This window comes from Leucoraja erinacea, chromosome 22, assembly GCF_028641065.1.
Source record: "Leucoraja erinacea ecotype New England chromosome 22, Leri_hhj_1, whole genome shotgun sequence".
NCBI classification, from domain to species: Eukaryota; Metazoa; Chordata; class Chondrichthyes; order Rajiformes; family Rajidae; genus Leucoraja; species Leucoraja erinaceus.
In genome coordinates this window covers 1,047,602-1,072,500 of record NC_073398.1, presented here as the reverse complement: position 1 = coordinate 1,072,500, position 24,899 = coordinate 1,047,602, and the positions used below count along the sequence as shown (strand labels likewise).

General features: G+C 48.7%; 1 protein-coding gene across 1 annotated transcript in view; it reads right to left on the bottom strand.

The window, feature by feature from the left end:
• Positions 1-24,899, bottom strand: part of LOC129708029 (dynein axonemal heavy chain 3-like) — a 426,708-nt gene that overhangs the window by 153,454 nt on the left and 248,355 nt on the right. The window contains exons 50-54 of the mRNA XM_055653570.1: positions 23,387-23,525; positions 21,771-21,961; positions 16,875-16,970; positions 4,380-4,571; positions 3,301-3,434 (exon numbers count right to left, since the gene is read on the bottom strand). Coding sequence (XP_055509545.1) covers positions 3,301-3,434; positions 4,380-4,571; positions 16,875-16,970; positions 21,771-21,961; positions 23,387-23,525 — 752 coding nt within the window. The remainder of the gene's footprint in view (positions 1-3,300; positions 3,435-4,379; positions 4,572-16,874; positions 16,971-21,770; positions 21,962-23,386; positions 23,526-24,899) is intronic.

The window sequence follows — 24,899 nt, the reverse complement described above, 5'->3', positions numbered from 1 at the left end:
AAAGGGGATATGGAGAAACTGAATGGGAACAAGGGCAGCTGGACTGTAATGGGATACAACATGGAAACAGGCCCTTCGGCCCACTGAGTCGACAACAACCATCGATCGCCCGTTCACACTAGTTCCACCATATCCCACTTTCACATCCATTCTACACACACTGGAGCCGATTTACAGAAGCCAATTAATCTACTGACCCGCACATCTTTGGGATGTGGGAGGAAGCTGGAGCGCCCGAGAAATCCCGTGAAGTCAAGAGGTAGAACGTGCAAACTCCACACGGACAGCAGCAGATCATCCGCTTGGGCTTAGGCCCACTGAGTCGACAACAACCATCGATCGCCCGTTCACACTAGTTCCACCATATCCCACTTTCACATCCATTCTACACACACTGGAGCCGATTTACAGAGGCCAATTAATCTACTGACCCGCACATCTTTGGGATGTGGGAGGAAGCTGGAGCGCCCGGAGAAAACCCGTGAAGTCAAGAGGGAGAATGTGCAAACTCCACACAGACAGCAGCAGATCATCCGCTTGGGCTTAGGAAGTTCAGCATGTCCTCCACAACTCTCACCAGATTCTACAGATGCGCCATAGAAAGCATTTTATCGGGGTGCATCACGGCATGGTTTGGGAACAGCTCCATCCAAGACCGCAAGAAATTGCAGCGAATTGTGGACGCAGCCCAGACCATCACACAAACCAGCCTCCCTTCCATTAACTCCATTTACGCCTCATGCAGTCTCGGCAAGGCCAGCAACGCGATGGCGGGATGGTCTTATGCTTAGAGAATTGAGCTGCTGGGCTTGTATACTGTGGAGTTTAGAGGGATGAGAGAGGATCTTATTGAAACATATAAGATTATTAGGGGGAGTGGACACGCTAGAGGAAGGAAACATGTTCCCGATGTTGGGGGAGTACAGAACCAGGGGCCACAATTTAAAAATAAGGAGTAAGCCATTTAGAACGATGATGAGGAAACACTTTTTCACACAGAGAGTTGTGAGTGTGGAATTCTCAGCCCCAGACGGCGGTGGAGGCCGGTTCTCTGGATATTTTCAAGGGAGAGCTAGATAGGGCTCTTAAAGATAGTGGAGTCAGGGGATATGGGGAGAAGGCTGGAACGGGGTACTGATTGGGGATGATTAGCCATGATCACATTGAATGGCGGTGCTGGCATGAAGGGCCGAATAGCCTACTCCTGCACATTGTGTATTGTCTATAACAAAATCAAGGACGAGTCGCACCCTGGCCACTCCCTCTTCTCCCCTCTCCCATCAGGCAAAAGGTATAGAAGTGTTAAAAATGCACACCTCCAGATTCAGGGACAGTTTCTTCCCAGCTGTTATCAGGCAACAGAATCATCCTACGACAACTAGAGAGCAGTCCTGAGCTACTATCGACCTCTTAGACCCTCATTGATTGGACTTTGCTGGCTTTACGTTGCAGTAAACATTATTCCCTTGTCATGTATCTGTACACTGTGAACAGCTCGATTATAATCATGTATTGTCTTTCCGCTGACTTAGCACTCAACAAAAGATTTTCAGTCGTTTGTGACAATAATCGTGTCACTAAACTGAACTAAACAAAACTCATATAAGGATGACCAGCTGGTCGTTCAGAAGTGAAATGTGAGGGAGTTGAACCTCTGTAATCTTTACTATTTTTTTTTCATACAAAATTTATTCAGAACAAACAAAATACAAATTAATAACACGATCAAATAATGCCTATATTGGCATTTTACAAACAAAGTTATCAAATTAAAATATTAACATTTTTATCAATAATATATTCAACCTCCTCCGGTGACCAGCATTCACAGAAGGCCTCCAGTGTCCCCGTGGACACCGCGTGTTCCCTCTCTAGGGACACGCGGGCACGGACGTAACCCCGGAAAAGGGGCAGGCAGCCGACCGCTGTGCGGCCATCGACTGCCCGCTGCCTGGACCCGCGAATGGGTAGTCTTTACTCTGGGAGTGTGCAGGCACATGCCCACCTGGTTGGTTTAGGTTGGCTTGTGTGATGGTCTGGGCTGTGTCCACAATGTCACGTGATCATGGATGGAGCTGTTCGCAAACCAAGCTAATGAATAATTTTAATGAATAAGTTTATTGGCCAAGTTTGTACACGTATGATGGTGAGTGGGGGGAGGGGAGGGGAAGCTCTCCTAAAGTCTACAATCAATTCCGCTGTCTTAAGAGCATTGAGCTCCAGGTTGTTGTGATGGCACCAGGACGCCAGCTGTGACACTTCCTGTCTGTAGGCAGATTCCTCCCCATCCTGGATCAGTCCAATCAGGGTTGTATTGTCCGCAAACTTGAGAAGCTTGACAGAGGAGTCAGTGGAGGTGCAGTCGTTGGTGTATAGAGGGTTGAGGAGAGGGGAGAGTATGCTGCCTTGCGGTACTCCTGTACTGAGTGTTTGCTGGTCCGAGATGTGCTTTCCCAGCCTCACATGCTGCTTCCTGTCTGCCAGGAAGCTGGTGATCCACCGACAGAGGTGTTCAGGCACAGTCAACTCGGAAAGTTTGGAGTGTAGTAGCTCTGGCACATTGGTGTTGAATGCAGAGCTAAAATTGTGTTGATGCATCCTGATAAAATGCTTTCTACGGCGCATCTGTAGAAGTTGGTGAGAGTTGTTGGGGACATGCCAAATTTCCTGAGCCTTGCACGGAAGTAGAGACGTTGATGGGCGGTGGGATGTTAGACATCCAGAGTGTTTTCTCTGCCCATGTAGAGTGCACATCTCTCCCACCACCGCAGTCCCAGATGCATGGGAGCTTCTACTAGTTCCATGCTCTGCTTTCCTTATGTTTTGATAGCATTACGACTGTCATGAGTGGAATAGTCTGGCTTCCTCAATGAATAATTCACAGCCAAACAGATAGACACATTGAATGAAGCAAACTATAGGAACACTCAGTGGTGATAGGGTCAAACTCAATTCACAAGGTTTGACTTTTAGACATTTAGAGATACAACAAGTAAACAGTCTGTTCGGCCCATGTAGGGCACTCCTACCAGCGATCCCCACACACTAACACTATCCTACACACACACACACACGAGGGACAATTTTCAATTTACAGAAGCCAATCAACCTACAAACCTGCACGTCTTTGGAGTGTGGGAGGAAACTGGAGATCCTGGAGAAACCCCCCCACAGGTCACGGGTAGAACGTGCAAACTCCGTACAGACAGCACCCGCAGTCAGGATGGAACCCGGGTGTGGGGGCGTTGTAAAGCAGCAACTCTACCGCTGCACCACTGATTTATATCTGTAAACACGAACCTTTCAGACAGGGCGACGACCGACTGATGGAAATGTTGACACATGAAGACGGCCTCACTGCGTATTTCCTGAGACATCTCAACATCATCCAGGAAATGATTGGCCACTTTCTCCAACGCATCTTCAGGCCAGGCCTATGGAGCAGAGTGGCAAAGGTTACACTTACACTGAACGAGTCTGAAGAAGGGTCTCGACCCGAAACCTCATCTATTCCTTATCTCCAGAGATGCAAGATCAGTGTAGAGAATATAAATATGTATTGGAGATGGAGAACAAGGAACTGCTGAGGCCTTGAAGAACATTAAGGTGGATAAATCGGCAGGGCCCTGATGGGATCTATCCCAGTTTTACTGAGGGAGGCAAGAGAGGAGATTGTGGGGGTTCGATGTGGATCTTTATTTCTTCTCTACTACAGGCAAGGTCCTGATAGTGGCCAATGTTGTTCCTTTGTTTAAGCGAGGAAGTATGGAGAATCTGGGCAGCTAAAGGCCAGTGAACCTCACGTCAATGGTGGGGAAACTATTGGAGACAATCTTTGATATGGGATTTACTCCCATTTGGAAGAGACGGACTAATTAGACATATCCAGCATGGCTTTGTGCGTGGCAGGTTGTGTCTCACTAACTTAATGGAGTGTTGTTGAGGAGATGATGAAGGAGATTGCAGAAGGTGGGACATTGGATGCTGAATGCATGAACCATCGAGAGCAAGGAGGGGGAACCATGTGGTTGAGAGCTACCTGACGGTGGGGGAGCTGCTGAGAATAAAGGGGGTACCCAGCGGGGGTTCCAATGAGAACGAAGAGGGACCCAGTGGTGGAGGGACCAAGGAAGAAGGGGGTCCCTGTTGCGGGGGAGGGGGCTGCTGACTAGTGTAGCGGCAGGCAGTAGACTGGTCTATTCGGTGAATGTTTATAACTTGTTTATAACTGAATTGAATCTGAATCTGAATCTAACTTTGTCGGTGCCAGAAACGTGGCAACACTTGTGTACCGCCCAGGTGAGGTCTGCCACGTGGGTTTACCAGGTTGTACACAAAGCAAAGCATTTCAAAGCAATACTGTGTCATTGAATGATTACCTGAAACCAGTCGATGGTGCAGCAGTTGATGAGGGCGGGGAACTGGCGCAGCCGGTTGCGGAAGGCCTCTCCGATGGGGCTGAACGCCAGCATCACGTGAAGGTTCTGCTGTATCCTCTCAGTGAAGCCAGTGTAGGTGCTGATGCGGGCATCCTCCTCCTCAGCTCTCCGCACTGGGGTCAGCTGCCTCATCTAGTGCACAACAATGCAAGCACATGGATACATGACATGGATAGGACAGCTTTGGCGGGATAAACTATAAATAGTCCCACCTGCCAAACGCAGGCATGTGGGACTACTGTAGCTGGTACTTGTTGGCCGGTATGGGCAAGTTGGACCAAAGGGCCTGTTTCCACGCTGTATCACTCTATGACTATAGATCAAGATCATAAGATCGTATGATAGGAGTAGAATTTGGCCATTCGGCCCATCAAGTCTACTCCACCATTCTATCTTGGCTGATCTACCTCTCCCTCCTAACCCCATTTCCTGCCTTCTCCCCATAACCTCTGACACAAATACTAATCAAGAATCTATCTATCTCTGCCTTAAAAATATCCACTGACTTGGCCTCCACAGCCTTCCGTGGCAACGAATCCCACTGATTCACTAATGAAATTCCTCCTCATCTCCTTCCTAAACGAACGTCCTTTAATTCTGAGGCTATGACCTCTAGTCCTAGACTCTCCCACTAGTGGAAACATCCTCTCCACAGCTCTCGAAGTTAAGCTCGGCACCAGCCCTGACACCAAGATTACGAAACACCTCCAGCCTAGCGTAGGGGAATCGAGAACCAGAGGACACAGGTTTCAGGTGAAGGGGGAAAGTTTAGAAACATAGAAACATAGAAAATAGGTGCAGGAGAAGGCCATTCGGCCCTTCGAGCCTGCACCGCCATTCGATATGATCATGGCTGATCACCCAACTCAGTATCCCATCCCTGCCTTTTCTCCATACCCCCTGATCCCTTTAGCCACAAGGGCCACATCTAACTCCCTCTTAAATATAGCCAATGAACTGGCCTCAACTACCTTCTGTGGCAGAGAATTCCACAGATTCACCACTCTCTGTGTAAAAAATGATTTTCTCATCCTGGTCCTAAAAGACTTCCCTCTTATCCTTAAACTGTGACCCCTAGTTCTGGACTTCCCCAACATCGGGAATAATCTTCCTGCATCTAGCCTGTCCAACCCCTTAAGAATTTTGTAAGTTTCCATAAGATCCCCCCTCAATCTTCTAAATTATAGCGTGTACAAGCCGAGTCTATCCAGTCTTTCTTCATATGAAAGTCCTGCCATCCCAGGAATCAGTCTGGTGAACCTTCTCTGTACTCCCTCTATGGCAAGAATGTCTTTCCTCAGATTAGGAGACCAAAACTGTACGCAATACTCCAGGCGTGGTCTCACCAAGACCCTGTACAACTGCAGTAGAACGTCCCTGCTCCTATACTCAAATCCTTTTGCTATGAATGCTAACATACCATTTGCTTTCTTCACTGCCTGCAGCACCTGCATTCCTACTTTCAATGACTGGTGTACCATGACACCCAGGTCTTGTTGCATCTCCCCTTTTCCTAATTGGCCACCATTCAGATAATAGTCTACTTTCCTGTTTTTGCCACCAAAGTGGATAACCTCACACTTATCCACATTATACTGCATCTGCCATGCATTTGCCCACTCACCCAACCTATCCAAGTCACCTTGCAGTCTCCTAGCATCCTCCTCACAGCTAACACTGTCCCCGAGCTTCGTGTCATCCGCAAACTTAGAGATGTTGCATTCAATTCCCTCATCTAGATCATTAATATATATTGTAAATAGCTGGGGTCCCAGCACTGAGCCTTGCGGTACCCCACTAGTCACTGCCTGCCATTGTGAAAAGGACCCGTTTATTCCTACTCTTTGCTTCCTGTCTGCCAGGCCACTTCTCTATCCACATCAATACTGAACCCCCAATACCGTGTGCTTTAAGTTTGTATACTGATCTCTTATGTGGGACCTTGTCGAAAGCCTTCTGAAAGTCCAGATATAACACATCCACTGGTTCTCCCTTATCCACTCTACTAGTTACATCCTCGAAAAATTCTATAAGGTTCGTCAGTTACCTTTCATAAATCCATGCTGACTTTGTCCAATGAATTCACCACTTTCCAAATGTGCTGCCATCCCATCTTTAATAACTGACTCCAGAATTTTCCCCACTACCGATGTTAGACTAACTGGTCTGTAATTCCCCGTTTTCTCTCTCCCTCCCTTTTTAAAAAGTGGGGTTACATTAGCTACCCTCCAATCCTCAGGAACTACTCCAGAATCTAAAGAGTTTTGAAAAATTATCACTAATGCATCCACTATTTACACCCCTCTGCCTCTCTGCTCTTGCACCCATCCTTAAGTACTCTGGGATGCAACTTATCTGGCCCTGGGGATTTATCGGCCTTTAATCCATTCAATTTACCTAACACCACTTCTGGTGTCCTAACACGCTAACCTGGATTTCACTCAGTTCCTTCATCTCATTTAACCCCCGGTCCCTTGCTATTTCCGGCAGATTATTTATGTCTTCCTTAGTGAAGACAGAACCAAAGTAGCTATTCAATTGGTCTGCCATGTCCTTGTTCCCCATGATCAATTCACCTGTTTCTGATTGCAAGGGACCTACATTTGTTTTAACTAATCTTTTCCTCTTCACATATCTATAAAAACGTTTGCAGTCAGTTTTTATGTTCCCTGCCTGTTTTCTTTCATAATCTATTTTCCCTTTCCTAATTAAGCCTTTTGTCCTCCTCTGCTGGTCTCTGAATTTCTCCCAGTCCTCTGGTAGGCTGCTTTTTCTGGCTAATTTGTACGCTTCATCTTTTGTTTTGCTACTATCCCTGATTTCCCTTGTTATCCACGGATGCACTACCTTCCCTGATTTATTATTTTGCCAAACTGGGATGAACAATTGTTGTAGTTCATCCATGCAGTTTTTAAATGCCTTCCATTGCATATCCACCGTCAACCCTTTAAGAATCATTTGCCAGTCTATCTTGGCCAATTCACGTCTTATACCCTCAAAGTGACCTTTCTTTAAGTTTGGAACCCTTGTTTCTGAATTAACAATGTCACTCTCCATCCTAATGAAGAACTCAACCATATTATGGTCACTCTTGCCCAAGGGGCCATGCACAACAAGACTGCTAACTAACCCTTCCTCATTACTCAATACCCAGGCTAGAATAGCCTGCTCTCTCGTTGGTTCCTCTACATGTTGGTTTAGAAAACTATCCCACATACATTCCAAGAAATCCTCTTCCTCAGCACACCTGCCAATTTGATTCACCCAATCTATATGTAGATTGAAGTCACCCATTATAATTGTTTTACCTCTGTTGCACGCATTTCTAATTTCCTGTTTGATGCCATCCCCAACTCCACTACTACTGTTAGGTGGCCTGTACACAACTCCCACTAACGTTTTCTGCCCCTTAGTGTTTCGCAGCTCTACCCATATCGATTCCACATCCTCCAAACTAATGTCCTTCCTTTCTATTGCGTTAATCTCCTCTCTAATCAGCAACGCTACCCCACCTCCTTTTCCTTTCTGCCTATCCCTCCTGAATATTGAATATCCCTGGATGTTCAGCTCCCAGCCTTGGTCACCCTGGAGCCATGTCTCCATGATCCCAACTATATCTAATCATTAATGGCTATCTGCACATTCAACTCATCCACCTTATTACGAATGCTCCTTGCATTGAGACACAAAGCCTTCAGGCTTGTTTTTACAACACTCTTACCCCTTATACTATTATGTTGAAAAGTGGCCCTTTTTGATTTATGCCCTGGTTTTGTCTGCCTGCCACTTTTACTTTTCACCTTGCTACCTATTGCTTCTACCCTCATTTTACACCCCCCTGCCTCTCTGCTCTTGCACCCATCCCCCTGTCACATCAGTTTAAATCCTCCCCGACAGCAGTAACAAACACTGCCCCAAGGACATTGGTTCCATTCCAGCCCAGGTGCAGACCGTCCTGTTTGTACTGGTCCCACCTGCCCCCCAGAACTGGTTCCAATGCCCTAAAAATTTGAATCCCTCCCTCTTGCACCATTTTTCAAGCCACGTATTCATCTGCAATATCCTCCTATTTCTACTCTGACTGGCCCGTGGTTCTGGCAGTAATCCAGAGATTATTACCTTTGAGGTCCTACTTTTAAGCTTATCTCCTAGCTCCCTAAATTCATCCTGTAGGACCTCATCCCTTTTTTTTTTTACCTATATCGTTGGTGCCAATATGCACCACGACAACTGGCTGTTCACCCTCCCCCTCCAGAATGTTCTGCAGCCGTTCAGTGACATCCCTGACCCTTGCACCAGGGAGGCAACATACCATCCTGGAGTCTCGTTTGCAGCCGCAGAAACGCCTATCTATTCCCCTGACAATTGAATCCCCTATTACTATTCCCCTTCCACTCTTTTTTCTCCCCTCCTATGCTGCAGAGCCACCCATGGTGCCATGAACTTGGCTGCTGCTGCCTTCCCCTGATGAGCCATCTCTCCCAACAGTATCCAAAATGGTATATCTGTTTAGGAGGGAGATGACCGCAGGGGACTCTGGCATTACCTGCCTACTGCTTTGCTGGCTATTGGCCACCCGTTCCCTTTCTGTCCTCTTAACTTTTACCTGCGGTGTGACCAACTCGCTGTACGTGCTGTCGACGACTTTCTCAGCGTCGTGGATGCTCCAGTATGAATCCAGCCGCAGTTCCTATCGTTCAATGCAGTCTGCCAGGAGCTGCAGCTGTGCACACTTCCTGCAAACGTAGTCACCAGGGACACCGACCATATCCCTGATCACCCACATGTTGCAGGCTGCGCAAACCACAGGGCCAATCTCCACTGACATATCTTACTCCCAAATTAAATCAACTCCGTCACACTATAAAAATCTTTATCCTTTAAACTGTATCTTTACTAATAAATACTGAACCCTTAACTCACAACTCACAGAACCCTTAACTCACTGAACCCTTAACCTGAAAGCAGAAATGCAAACCTGGGGTTGCACCCAATCAACTACTTCCTCTGGTCCTCTGGTTTAATAGGAACCCGAGGCGTAACCTTTTCATGCAAACAGTGTTGGATGTATGGAATGAGCTGCCAAAGGAGGTAGTTAAGGCAGGGACTATCACAATGTTTAATAAACATTTAGACAGGTACATGGATGGGACACGTTTAGAGGGATATGAGCCAACTGCAGGACTATTGTAGCTAGGACATGATGGCCGGTGTGGGCAAGTTGCGCCGAAGGGCCTGTTTCCACGCTGTATCACTCTATGACTCTCCTGATGTCACTCCAGAGATGCTGCCTGACCCGCTGAGTCACTCCAGCATTTTGTGTCTATCTTCGATGTAAATCAGCGTCTGCAGTTCCATCCTCTGCATTTTGTCTCTCCACTGCGAAATCTCCTCAAGGTATGAAAAAGTTCTCTTCCTCTCTCTGGCGAGAGTTGTGCAACACCCTCTCTCACTGCCCCCCCTCTGTGCCCTTTCCCCTGATTCTCAGCCTGAAGAAGAGTCTCGACCCGAAATGTCACCTCTTCCTCCTCTCCAGAGATGCTGTCCGAGTTATTTTGGATCTCCGGAATTTTGGGTCTTGCTACTGGACCCCTGGTTGCTACCCCTTTATGATGCGTTGTGACATTTAGGACGTCATGATGCAGCTCTATAGGGCTTTGGTTGGGCCGCAGTTGGAGTATTGTGTGTAGTTCTGGTCGCCCCATTACAGGAAAGATGTGGTAGCTTTGGAGAGGGTGCAGAGGAGGCTTACCAGAATGCTGCCTGGGTTAGAGAGTTTCAGCTACAGGGAGAGGTTGGAGAGACTCTAGAATATTGGAGGTTGAGGGGAGATTGGATATAATGATGAGAGGCATAGATAGGGTAGACAGTCGTAACCTGTTTTCCCAAGGTGGAAATGACCAACACTAGAGGGCGTAGCAATAAGGTTTGAGGGAAAAAAGTTTAATAGTAAGATTAAACGAGTACTTACCAGTATGAAGTTTGATCTGTATTTTATGAGGAGTTACGATGAGGGATTACGTGAAGATCCCAGCGCAGTGCGCATGTGCGGCATACTTCGAAGCAGCGGTGTGAAATCACAGGATAGACACAATATTTGAAGTAAGATAGTAAAGATCATGAGACATCAGTTTATTAGTTTGATCTATATATTGAGGGTGGGAGCGGTGGGCACGTAATACCTCACCGTAACTCCTCATAAAATACAGATCAAACTTCATACTGGTAAGTACTCGTTTAATCTTACTATTTTACTTCGGAGTCACGTGAGTGATTCCGTGAAGACTTCAAAGGTCTGTGATTTCAAACCGTGTAACAGTTTTTATTTCACTCACTGCCGAAGTTTTTGAGGGAGGAAGTGTTATCGTAATCAACCAGTGGATCTGCTTTCACAAGAAACAGAAAGGTATTTGTTAACAATAACAACATAAAGAGCTCCCCTGAGCTTAAATTAATATTGCAGTTTGTAATATTCTTCCTGCAATTAAATCAGGTTTATCAACGGTTTATAATAAAAAATGTTCTGAACGTCGTTCCCTTGACCATTCTGCCGTATTGAGAATGTGGTCAACCGGGATGTCCATTCGTTCAGCCGCTGATACCAATGCTGCCCTAGTGGAATGGGATTAAAATGTATTATTATCTATTCCGGCAGCTTTCAGTACCTGTTTGAGCCACCTTGGAGTGGTTTGGCTCGTACCCCGTCTTGGGGTTTCTGTGGTTGACCCATAGGCTTTCCTCTCCCTCTAAGATTGTGGGTTGTGTCTATATATAGTAGTAGATGGGTCACCACACTCAACCTGGACTCTGGTGGGTAGGCCCGGAATCCCACCAGTGAATTGGGCGTTCCTGGTCCATATAGCCATATAACGATTACAGCACGGAAAAACACAGGCGATCTCGACCCTACTAGTCCGTGCCGAACTCATAACCTCGCCTAGTCCCATATACCTGCGAGTTAGATTTTACCAGACCTAGAATATGAATGTGATGCGTCTGGGGTAATCACCATGTTATCCAGTCTAGTCTTATGGAGTGACTGGACTCTGTGAGCGTGTACTAGAGCCATAAGCATGAGCGTTTTTAACATAGATTGAGCAAGCTGAGGGATCTGGCTGGTGCCTTTCTCTGAGATATGGGATCCCATGCTCTGCTGACATGCTGTTTTAGATAAGCAGATAAGGCGCTCCATGCTGTATTTACGGCACTGTAACTCACCTTTTAGTCATGGTGTAGATGTTCCAGGAACTCCAATACGTCAGTGGTTGAATAGTTCGTTGTCCCTGCGTCGTGGCAGTATTTTACCCATGTTAGCTTTTAGTGACTGTTCGCAGGGATGCCGACATGGTGGTAATGGTTCCTTTGGATAATCCCAGTCCCTGGTAAGGTCTATTCAAAACCTGCACCCAGGAGTTTGATGTTTCCCTGGCATGGGTGGCTTGTGCCTGATACTGGGTTGAGTCAGCAACCATGGTCCACTAGGGAAATCCATAGGTGACTCGCCCACCGTGTCGTGATGAACTGGGAACCATGGCTGTGTAGGCCGGTCGGGCACGTTCAATATCTCGGAGACAGATCCCATCTGTATTGCGAAGTGCCCGTCTGATGAGGCAGAAGGGAGGAAGGCAAAGCAGAAATTCCCCCTTCCAGCGTGTAGGCATCTATCGCTGCTGCCTCTAATTTGGTTCCTAAGTCACATACATAGGTTACTGGTGATTCCGTCTTGTGCAACCAAATTGATATCTGGCTTTCAAACTGCTTAATACCTTTAGCAGATATTTTGGGTTTGACATCTATTCAATGTAATCATAAATTTTACCCCGTGACTTGGTGTCTCCCACTGTGTTCTAGCTTCCTAGGACATAGGCAGCTGATAGTTAAAATGTCTTTTGACACACCATTGCCAGATTTGTTTGACCAATTTGTTGCACAATAATGATTATTATGCTCCCCATATGGTTGATATAAGCCACCACCATAGTATTATCAATCCGTAACCACATATGTACGTGCTGCATTTGAAATGCATATGCTTTTTAGCCCAATAGGCGATCACCAATCCCAAGTAGTTGATGCCCGGTATGTGTAGTAACGATGTTTGTGAATTGGTCCATCTGTTACCTGTGCTGGATATGGAGTTTAGTTGCTCCCCAGCCTAAAGTACTGGCATCGGTTTTTAATAACCAAGTTGGGATTGGTGATGATAATAGGGCTGAAAACTATGCCAAATATATGTCTGCCCACCACCTTAATTGTGATATAGCTTCAGTGGGTACATTCATGATTTGATTATAGTGACCCAAGTACCTTGGCAAAGTAACAGTCATATGGACGGAATTATTATTGAAGCCCAGATAATCCTTGGTAGTTAACGCTTCAATTCTGGTTTATCTGGGCGTGGGATAAACCTCAGAGCTTTAGGGAGCTGTTTCGTAGCTAGAACTGCTGCCACAGCTAATTCCTTTGTTTCCCCTAATATGAGGATATCATCCAATATATGCCATGATTATGCTTGTTTTCTTAATATTTTCATGGCCATTTTTTTATATTTATAATAGTTTAGGGCTGAGGTTAGACCATAGGGAATGCTCAATGCTCCCATGGTTGCCCTAACCGGGATATCCATTATCCAGGTAAATTTTTTTAGGTATCTATAATGATCCTAGTGTATGGGTATAAGATAGTTAGCATCTTCCATATCAATGCTCCCCATAGGTATCCTTGGGAGATCAGATGTCTGGCAGTGACAAAAACCCGTCTCCATCTTAAAGTGTATATACTCAACAGATTTATTTAGTGATATTAGATCAATGATGATGCTACATTCACCATCTTTTGTAGTTTTGGTGAATATATTCGATACAAATTCCAATGGTTCATGTTTTACTCCCATGATCCGTTTAGTAATGAGCCTTTCTAGTTCAGCTTGACCTTCTCACTTCTCTTTTCTTAGAGGGAGAAAATGCCCTTTGGGCGCATTGCTGAACTGGCGGTAATATGCCCAATTTGAATTTGTTTTTATCCTCTAATACTGTTGAGTATATTTTAGTTATTTGTGACAGCATCCCATGCTTTATCAACAAATGTAAATGCCCCCCCCCCCCCGCAGTTAGTAGAACACCCTTATTTAGTGTAAACTGGGAGGAACCAGACTACCTACCTCCATGTTTATTGTTTTTTCATGAAGGCCTAGTTTGCTGGTATGCTGGTGCTGTCGGTGGGGCGGCGCATTTTCCCACGGCTCCGCTCTGGGCTCCGTCTAAAAAGAACTTTGGGGGTAATGTGAAGCGGTCGCCAGGCTTTCACCAGTCCTTGTTTGATATTGCTGGTGGATGCCGAGGGGTGCTGCCAGCTGGGTGTTGGATGCGATGTCCTGCTCGTTCCATGGCCTGCCCTCATGAGGCGCACAGGTTTAGCTGCCTCTCTTCCCGCAGCAGCGGTTTGCATAGCCCCGTATATTTGGGGTTGCGGGCAGGTCTATATGCACCATTGTTCAGTCGAGTATCCCAAATTTGGGAATATCTTAGGCGTCAGCACCCTGGTAGTGCAACGGGATAGTCTCATTCTGGGAGAACCACCTTGGTGATCATGGCGTCTCGCCTGCCAGGTGAGTATGATCCGTGGAAAAAACGAGCAAAGGCGGTAACATCTTGACCCTTCTGTTAGGAGCTTCAGAATTCGCTGCTTGTCTGCGAGTCTGCTGACCCAGCTGCCTGCGGATTTGCCTCTAGAAAGGCCTGCTCCTGCAGGGCTTTGTTGGGAAGATGGTCGCGTGGAGGAGCCATGTAGTGGCCCACGACACCCAGTAGCTCTTCCTGATCCTGCTCCCCTGGCATACTGCTGTTCTCGTCCGCCTGCCCAGCGTTTAAGCCAGCCCAGCCCTGGCCTCCTTAGCTAGCCTCAAAAGAGGGAGTAAAAGGGTATGCTATAAATTGGAGGAGGCATAGCTCAAACTCCGCTGTTGCATCAATCCCTCGACAAGGGAGATGGCTAGTGTGCAATAGCACTGGGGTAGGAGTGTCAGCTCCCTTGGCATTCAGCCAGTGCCCCTTTTTTCCTGGAGGTGAACTCCATGACCTCCTCTGGCTTGGGGAGACAGACATACTTATTTTTGCTGTCTCCAACCTGTTCCAGTTTTGGAGGAAGTTGGCTCCTGTAGAACCTGTTAAATTGGGAAGATTTTTGTCTTACCTGTATGTAGAGGCTGCCTGCCGTTTTTCAGGCGGCATTGTAGCGGTTCCCGGGCGGCGATTCTCCTTGTCAGGAGTCTGCAGGGCTGCCGGTCGGGTTTTTAAACTTCCCGCCGGTCCGCTGCTGTTCACCAAACAGCTGTTCAGCGGACCGGCATCAGCGCAGCTCCCTGCAGCGGTCCGCAGCCTGTGCGGTCCCGTTAGCGCCTTTCCCCCTCCACTGTCGGCTCCTTCGCTGGAGTCGAAACGGGGGCCGCTGCCTCTCTACTTTGCTCCCCCTGGAGCAAAAAACCACAAGGCCCGATTAAGGTAAGTACTTACCTCACGTTCCTTGGATGCGGGAGCTGCCGACTCCCGCTGGCCGCGTTCTGCACAGCTGTGCGATTATGTCGCACATGCGCACTGCGCTGGGGTCTTCACGGAATCACTCACGTGACTCCGAAGTAAAATGGACAGTTTAATCTCCCAGTTGTTATCCATTTTAACTTCCCTTCCCAGTGATCCGGGTTTGATCCTGACCATGGGTGCTGTCTGTACGGAGTTTGTACCTTCTCCCTGTCACGTGTTCTGTTAAGTTTAAATTGTCCCTAGTGTGCCGGATAGTGTTAGCGTGCGGGGATCTATGTGTCGGCATGGACTAGGTGGGCCGAAGGTCCTGTTTCCAATCTGTAGCTCTTAAAAACAAAGTGAAAAGTCACTCCCTTCAAGACCACAAGATTCAGGCATGGGATTTGCTAACCTTTCGCCCAGACCCAAAGCAACGTGGCCATGGGGAGCAGTCCAGTGTTACACGAGGCCTCACTCTAGCAGTGGATCAGGTCAAGGACGGAGATGTCAGTGTGGGGAGGGGAGTTTAAATGGCCAGCAGCAGGGAGATCCAGCTGGCTTGGTGGACAGTGTTGAGCTTTCAGTTTAGTTTATTGTCATGTGTACAGTGAAAATCTTTAGTTGCGTGCTAACCAGTCAGCGGAAAGATGATACAGGTCCACAGTGTACAGATACAGGATAAGGGGGTTAACATGAATATCGTTTAGTGCAAGGGAAAGCCAGTAAAGTCTGATCAAAGATAGTCTGAGGTAGATAGTACAGGGGAGGGGAGGGTAGACACAACATGCTGGAGAACTCAGCGGCTCAGGCAGCATCTCTGGAGAGACGGAATGGGTGATTTTTGGGAGGAAGGGATTTGGTGAGAAGTAATGGGTGAATCGAGGCATTTCAGAGGGAGTGATCTCTGTGGAAAATGGTGAGGCAGTAGGGTATTGGCATGGAGGTCCGTGAATTAAAGAGGTCCCACCTCACATCTACTGGCATCACCAATGTATAAAGGGACAAGTAGGAAAGGACAACCCACAGGAGCATTTTCTCCACACTCACTATGATGCTCACAACGGGCCACTCCTCGTCTCCCTGGTCCACCCACCCTCCTCACCCTCACTGGCTTATATGTTTCAACAAGATCATGTCCCACTCTTCTACACATCAGGCAGCCCTGTACGCCCTCTTCCTACATTAAGAGCGGCACTGTGACACAGCGGCAAAGTTGCTGCCTCACCCCTTCTGTTTCGGCCCGAAACGTTGCCTATTTCCTTTGCTCCATAGATGCGGCCGCACCCGCTGAGTTTCTCCAGGATCCCTGCCGGTGGGTGCTGTCTGTACAGTTTGTCTGGCTGTCTCCTTCTCTCCCTGGTCCACCCACCCTCTCATCACCCCGTCTGCCCTCTCACCTCCTGGGTGGGCCAACACACTGGGGTCATGCAAGGAGAATATTCCTACCTGGCCACTCAGACAGATCCCGGAGAGTTATAGGATAGCTGTTGTCAAGCTGGAAAAGGTACAGAGAAGATTTACGAGGATGCTGCCAGGGCTGGAGGGTGTGAGCTATAGGGAGAGGTTGAGTAGCCTGGGACACTATTGCTTAGAGCAGTGATTTCCAACCTGGGCCATGGCAAATTTCAGGGGGGCCACAGAAACAATTTGGGATTTAGGGGGCCACAGGTTCAATGAAGGGGGCCACAGAGCTACCTCCTAAACTTCAGTTCTAATAAATTCTAATAAAATTAAATTTTGGGATATGGGCCAAACGCAGGCAAGTGGGACTAGTGTAGCTGGGTCATGTTGGCTGTTGTGGGCAAGTTGGGCTGAAGGGTCAGTTTCCACACTGTATCACTCTCTGGCAGCAGACTGCACCGCCCGCATCACACAGGAGCAGCGTCTCCCCCACAACCTGAGCGAGCCGCGCTCTCACCTTCTCAACGATTGCCCGCTTTTCCTCGCTGTCAAACAGGTTGGCGATATCTCCAGTGTTCAGGATCATGTTGATGTCTTCCAGAAAGGCTTCATCCTGATAAAAAGGAACAGAGCAACAGAGGTTGTGCATCACTAGAGTCGCTGCCTTACAGCGCCAGAGACCCGGGTTCCATCCTGACTACGGGTGCTGTCTATACAGAGTTTGTACCATATAACCATATAACCATATAACAATTACAGCACGGAAACAGGCCATCTCGGCCCTACAAGTCCGTGCCGAACAAATCTTTTTTCTTATTAGTCCCACTTGCCTGCACTCATACCATAACCCTCCATTCCCTTCTCATCCATATGCCTATCCAATTTATTTTTAAATGATACCAATGAACCTGCCTCCACCACTTCCACTGGAAGCTCATTCCACATCGCTACCACTCCCTGAGTAAAGAAGTTCCCCCTCATATTACCCCTAAACTTCTGTCCCTTAATTCTGAAGTCATGTCCTCTTGTTTGAATCTTCCCTATTCTCAAAGGGAAAAGCTTGTCCACATCAACTCTGTCTATCCCTCTCATCATTTTAAAGACCTCTATCAAGTCCCCCCTTAACCTTCTGCGCTCCAGAGAATAAAGACCTAACTTATTCAACCTATCTCTGTAACCTAGTTGTTGAATCCCAGGCAACATTCTAGTAAATCTCCTCTGTACTCTCTCTATTTTGTTGACATCCTTCCTATAATTGGGCGACCAAAATTGTACACCATACTCCAGATTTGGTCTCACCAATGCCTTGTACAATTTTAACATTACATCCCAGCTTCTATACTCAATGCTCTGATTCATAAAGGCTAGCATACCAAAAGCTTTCTTTACCACCCTATCTATATGAGATTCCATCTTCAAGGAACTATGCACGGTTATACCCAGATCCCTCTGTTCAACTGTATTCTTCAATTCCCTACCATTTACCATGTACGTCCTATTTTGATTTGTCCTGCCAAGGTGTAGCACCTCACATTTATCAGCATTAAACTCCATCTGCCATCTTTCAGCCCATTTTTCCAAATGGCCTAAATCACTCTGTGGACTTTGGAAATCCTCTTCATTATCCACAACACCCCCTATCTTGGTATCATCTGCATACTTACTAATCCAATTTACCACACCTTCATCCAGATCATTGATGTACATGACAAACAACAAAGGACCCAACACAGATCCCTGAGGCACCCCACTAGTCACCTGCCTCCAACCCGATAAACAGCCATCCACCATTACCCTCTGGCTTCTCCTATTCAGCCACTGTTGAATCCATCTTGCTATTCCTGCATTTATACCCAACAGTTGAACCTTCTTAACCAACCTTCCATGAGGAGCCTTGTCAAAGGCCTTACTGAAGTCCATATAGACAACATCCACTGCCTTACCCTCGTCAATTTCCCTAGTAACCTCTTCAAAAAATTCAAGAAGATTAGTCAAACATGACCTTCCAGGCACAAATCCATGTTGACTATTCCTAATCAGACCCTGTTTATCTAGATGCTTATATATATTAACTCTAAGTATCTTTTCCATTAATTTGCCCACCACTGAAGTCAAACTATCAAGTCTATAATTGCTAGGTTCACTCTTAGAACCCCTTTTTAAACAATGGAACAGCATGCGCAGTACGCCAATCCTCGGGGACTATTCCCGTTTCTAATGACATTTGAAATATTTCTGTCATAGCCCCGGCTATTTCTACACTAATTTCCCTCAATGTCCTAGGGAATATCCTGTCAGGACCTGGAGATTTATCCACTTTTATATTTTTCAAAAGTGTCAGTATTTCTTTTACTTTGAAACTCATAGTATCCATAGCTACTCTACTAGTTTCCCTTACCTCACATAATTTAATATCCTTCTCCTTGGTGAATACCGAAGAAAAAAAATTATTCAATATCTCCCCCATCTCTTTTGGCTCTGCAGATAACTGTCCACTCTGTCTCTCCAATGGACCAATTTTATCCCTCGTTATCCTTTTGCTATTAATATAGCTGTAGAAACCCTTTTGGATTGACTTTCACCTTACTTGCCAAAGCAACCTCATATCTTCTTTTAGCTTTTCTAATTTCTTTCTTAAGATTCTTTTTACATTCCTTATACTCCTCAAGCACCTCATTTACTTCATGCTGCCTATAATTATTGTAGATCTCCCTCTTTTTCCGAACAAGATGTCAAATTTCCCTTGAAAACCAGGGCTCTTTCCAATTTGTACTGTTTCCTTTCAACCGAACAGGAACATAAAGATTCTGTACTCTTAAAATTTCCCCTTTAAATGTCCTCCATTTCTCTGCTACATCTTTCCCATAAAACAAAATGTCCCAGTTCACTCCTTTTAAATCATCTCGCATCTCATCAAAGTTAGCCTTTCTCCAATCAAAAATCTCAACCCTAGGTCCAGTTCTGACCCTCTCCATAATTATATTGAAACTAATGGTATTGTGATCACTGGACCCGAAGTGCTCCCCAACGCATACCTCCGCCACCTGTCCCGTCTCATTTCCTAACAGGAGGTCCAGCACTGCCCCTCCTCTAGTAGGTACCTCTATGTATTGCTGCAAAAAACTATCCTGCACACATTTTACAAACTCCAACCCATCCAGCCCATTTACAGAATGTGTTTCCCAGTCTATGTGTGGAAAGTTGAAATCTCCCACAATCACTACCTTGTGCTTACTACTAATATCTGCTATCTCCTTACATATTTGCTCTTCCAATTCTCGTTCCCCGTTTGGCGGTCTATAATACACCCCTATAAGTGTTGCTACACCTTTCCCACTTCTCAATTCCACCCAAATAGCCTCCCTAGATGAGCCCTCCAATCTATCCTGCCAAAGCACTGCTGTAATATCTTCCCTGACTAGCAATGCAACACCTCCACCTCTTGCCCCTCCAATTCTATCACACCTGAAGCAACGAAATCCTGGAATATTTAGTTTCCAATCACAGCCCTCCTGCAACCACGTTTCGCTGATCGCCACAACATCATACTTCCAGGTGTCTATCCAGACTCTAAGCTCATCCACTTTTCTTACAATGCTCCTAGCATTAAAATATGCACATTTAAGAAACCCCCCGTCTCTTATTCTCTGTTTATTTCCTTTTTTTTCTTTCTCCTCTTGTGTCCGAGTGCTTCCCTTTTCTGCTTCCTGCCTCCCATTCTGTCTACTACCTTTCGCTATTTGAGTCCCTCGCCCCAACCATTCTAGTTTAAAGTCTCCCCAGTAGCCTTTGCAAATTTCCCCGCTAGGATATTGGTCCCCCTCGGGTTCAAGTGCAACCCATCCTTTCTGTACAGGTCCCACCTTCCCCAAAAGAAGTCCCAATGATCCAGGAACTTGAATCCCTGCCCTCTGCACCAGTCTTTCAGCCACGCATTTATCCTCCACCTCGCTCCATTCCTACTCTCACTGTCGCGTGGCACAGGCAGTAATCCTGAGATTGTTACCTTTTTAGTCCTTTTTCTTAACTCTCCTCCCAACTCCCTAAATCCTCCCTTCAGGACCTCTTCCCTTTTTTTACCTATGTCATTGGTACCTATATGTACCACGACCTCAGGCTCCTCTCCCTCTGATTTAAGGATATCTTGGATGCGTTGAGACACGTCCGAGACCTTGATCCGTGACCTGTGTGGGTTTTCTCCAGGTGCTCCCGTTTCCTCCCACACTCCAATGACGTACAGGTTTGTAGGTTAATTGGCTAGGTAAAAATTGTAAATTGCAGGATAGTGTTTGTGATTGGGGATTGCTGGTTGGTGCAAGTTCAGTGGACAGAAGGACCTGCCTCTGCGCTGTATCTCTAAACTAAATTAGTTTATTTGGTATCTCGAAACAAAATTACTTGGTATCTCTAAACATTATTTGGTATCTCTAAACAAAACAGCACTAGAATTGATCATTTAGACAGACACCAGATTCATTCTGAGAATGAGGGCCATTGGTTCTGGACCTGTGGTCAAGCAATGACCCATTGATAGAGGGATGGTTGTGGGGCTGGACTTGAGTCAGACCAAGACAAGGTGGGATGTCAGTACCCCTCCCTATTCCCCAGCCCCCACCCCCTCACCCCCAAACCCAGTCAGGTGCTACAACTGTTACATAGACACACCATTTAAAGGAGGTTTATGAGAATGATCCCAGGAATGATTGGGTTAACATATGATGAGCGTTTGACGGCCTGTACTCGCTGGATGAGGGGAACCTCATTGAAACGTACCAAATAATGAAATGCCTGGATAGAGTGGATGTGGAGAGGAAGTTTCCACTAGTGGGAGAGTCTAGGACTAGAGGCTATAGCCAAAGGTCATACCTTTAGGAAGGAGATGAGTAGGAATTTCTTTAGTCAGAGACAATATACAAGAGACGATAGGCAATAGACAATAGCAGCAGGAGTAGGCCATTCGGCCCTTCGAACCAGCACCGCCATTCACTGTGATCATGGCTGATCATCAACATTCAGTACCCCGTTTCTGCCATCTCCCCATATCCCTTGACTCCGCTAACTTTAAGAGCTCGATCTAACTGTCTCTTGAAAGTATCCAGAGAATCGGCCTCCACTACCTTCTGAGGCAAAGAATTCCACAGATTCACAACTCTCTGGGTGAAAACGTTTTTCCTCATCTCCGTTCTAAATGGACTACCCCTTATTCTTCAGTGGGTGGTGAATCTGTGGAATCCATTGCCGCAGACAGCTGTGGAGGCCAAGCCAATGGATATTTTTAAGGTGGAGATTGATAGATTCTTGATTAGTAAGGCTGTCAAGGGTTAAGGAGAGAAGGCAGGAGAATGGGGTTGAGAGGGTGAGACAGATCAGGGCGTGAGAGGAGCGGTGTGAGTGATGCCCAGTTGACCAGTACCTTGATCTGGTGGTCTATGAAGAGGAAGATGGTGGGCGTTCCGTTGAGTCCGGCCGCCCGCAGCACCTTCTTCAGGTCATCCTTCCACTCCGCCAGGGTGTAGACCTTCTGTACGCTCAGCTGGAACATACTGGCATCGCACATGAAGGCAGCGAGCCGGGTGGCTGACAGACGGCCGCTCCCTCCGATCCCTGCGGTGATAACAGGGGCAAGCTCACAGACGGCACAATGCAACCCCCACCCCACCCCTCCCCCCCCCCCCCCACCCCACCCCTCCACAACCCCCCCCTCCCCACCCGTCCCCCCACTCCACTCCACCCCTCCCCTCCCCACCCCATCCCCCCACCACTCCCCTCCCCACCCACCCCTCCCCCACCCATCCCTTCCCCCCCCCCCTCCAAACCCCACCCCTCCCCACCCCTCCACCCTACCCCCACTCCCCACCCCACCCCACCCCCCTCCACCCCTCCCCCACCACCCCTCCCCTCCCACCCCTCCACCCTACCCCCCCTCCACCCCCACCCCCACCCCTCCCCTCCCCTCCCCACCCCCCCCACTCCCCACCCCTTCTCCCCATCCCACCCCACTCCCTCCCCACCCCACCCCACTCCTCCCCTCCCCACCTCACCCCTCCCCTCCCCTCCCCCCCCTTCACTCCCCACCCCTTTACTCCCCACCCCTTCTCCCCCCACCCCACCCCACCCCTCCCCTCCCCACCCCACCCCTTCCCTCCACACCCCACCCCACCCCCTCCCCTCCACACCCCCACCCCACCCCACCCCTCCCACCCCACCCCAACCCCCCCCTCCCTTCCCCACCCCACCCCTTCCCTCCCCACCCCACCCCTCCCTCTCCACACCCCACCCCTCCCCTCCACACCCCCCCCACCCCTCCCCCTCCACACCCCACCCCTCCCCTCCCCTCCTCCCCAACCCACCCCTCCCTTCCCCACCCCACCCCCCTTCACACCCCACCCCACCCCTCCTCTCCACACCCCACCCCTCCTCTCCACACCCCATCCCTTCCCCTCCCCTCCCCACCCCACCCCTCCTCTCCACACCCCCACCCCTGCCCCTCCACACCCACCCCCCCCTTCCTCCCCTCCCCTCCCTCCCCCCTCCCCCCCCACCCCCCCTCTCCACCCCACCCCTCCCCTCCCCCCCCCACCCCTCCTCCACACCCCCCCCCCCCCACCACACCCCCCCCACCCCTCCTTTCCACACCCCACCCCCCCTTCCCCCCACCCCCCCCCCCTCCACTCCACACCCCACCCCTCCTCTCCACACCCCCACCCCTCCCCACCCCACCCCCACCCCACCCCCCCTCCCACACCCCACCCCCCCCCCCCCCCCCCTCCACACCCCACCCCCTTCTCTCCCCACCCCCCACCCCTCCTCTCCACACCCCACCCCCCCTCCACACCCCTCCCACCCCCACCCCACCCCTCCCCACCCCACACCCCACCCCACTCCTCCCCACCCCACCCCTCCTCTCCACACACCCCACCCCCACTCCTCCCCACCCCACCCCTCCGCACCCATTGCCTCCCCTCCCCACCGCTCCCACTCCATGATGGTGTGTGTACCGGGGCAGATTGTAGTGGCGATGGGACTCACCAACCAGCAGAGCGTGTCCGTGAGGTTGCCTGAGGATCCTGCAGATACGTGAGATGTGTTCGATGGCGAATGTGAACATCACCAGGTCCATGGGAGCCTTGCTGCTGCGATTAAACTCATCCAGGTAGCGTTCTATAGTCTGCAGCAGGAGGCAACAGTTAGATGGGCACATTCACAGACCAGAGTAGTGACCCTCGCCAGTTGACCAGTGACCCTCGCCAGTTGACCAGTGACCCTAGCCAGTTGACCAGTGACCCTAGCCAGTTGACCAGTGACCCTAGCCAGTTGACCAGTGACCCTAGCCAGTTGACCAGTGACCCTCGCCAGTTGACCAGTGACCCTAGCCAGTTGACCAGTAGCCAGTTGACCAGTGACCCTAGCCAGTTGACCAGTGACCCTCGCCAGTTGACCAGTGACCCTAGCCAGTTGACCAGTGTCCCTAGCCAGTTGACCAGTGACCCTAGCCAGTTGACCAGTGACCCTAGCCAGTTGACCAGTGACCCTAGCCAGTTGACCAGTGACCCTCGCCAGTTTAGCCAGTTGACCAGTGTCCCTAGCCAGTTGACCAGTGACCCTAGCCAGTTGACCAGTGACCCTCGCCAGTTGACCAGTGACCCTGACCCTAGCCAGTTGACCAGTGACCCTCGCCAGTTGACCAGTGACCCTAGCCAGTTGACCAGTGACCCTAGCCAGTTGACCAGTGACCCTCGCCAGTTGACCAGTGACCCTAGCCAGTTGACCAGTGACCCTCGCCAGTTGACCAGTGACCCTCGCCAGTTGACCAGTGACCCTCGCCGGTTGACCAGTGACCCTAGCCAGTTGACCAGTGACCCTCGCCGGTTGACCAGTGACCCTAGCCAGTTGACCAGTGACCCTAGCCAGTTGACCAGTGACCCTAGCCAGTTGACCAGTGACCCTAGCCAGTTGACCAGTGACCCTAGCCAGTTGACCAGTGACCCTAGCCAGTAGACCATTCCAAAACTGTGTCATCCTAACATGGAATCATCCTTTAGTTGAGTTTAGTTTAGTTTAGAGATACAGCGCGGAAACAGGCCCTTCGGCCCACAGAGTCCGCACTGACCAGCGATCCCCACACACCAACACTATCCTACACACACTAGGGACAATTTACAATCTTTACCAAATCCAATTAACGTACGTCTTTAGATTATGCAGGGAAACTGAAGCTCCCGGAGAAAACTCACGTAGGTCAGGAGGAGAACGTACACACAGCACCTGTGGTCAGGATGGTCTCTGGGTCTGTCAGGCAGCAACTCTACCGCTGCACCTCCGTGCTGCCCACACAGCCTCCTACTACAACCAGAGAGCAGTGCTGAACTGCTATCTACCTCATTGGTGACCCTCGGACTATCTTCAATCCAACATTGCTGGTTTTACTTTGCACTAAACGTTATTCCCTTATCATGAATCTGTACATTGTGAATGTCTTGATTGCAATTGTCTTTCCACCGACTGGTTAGCACACGACAAAGTCTTTTCACTGTACCTCAGT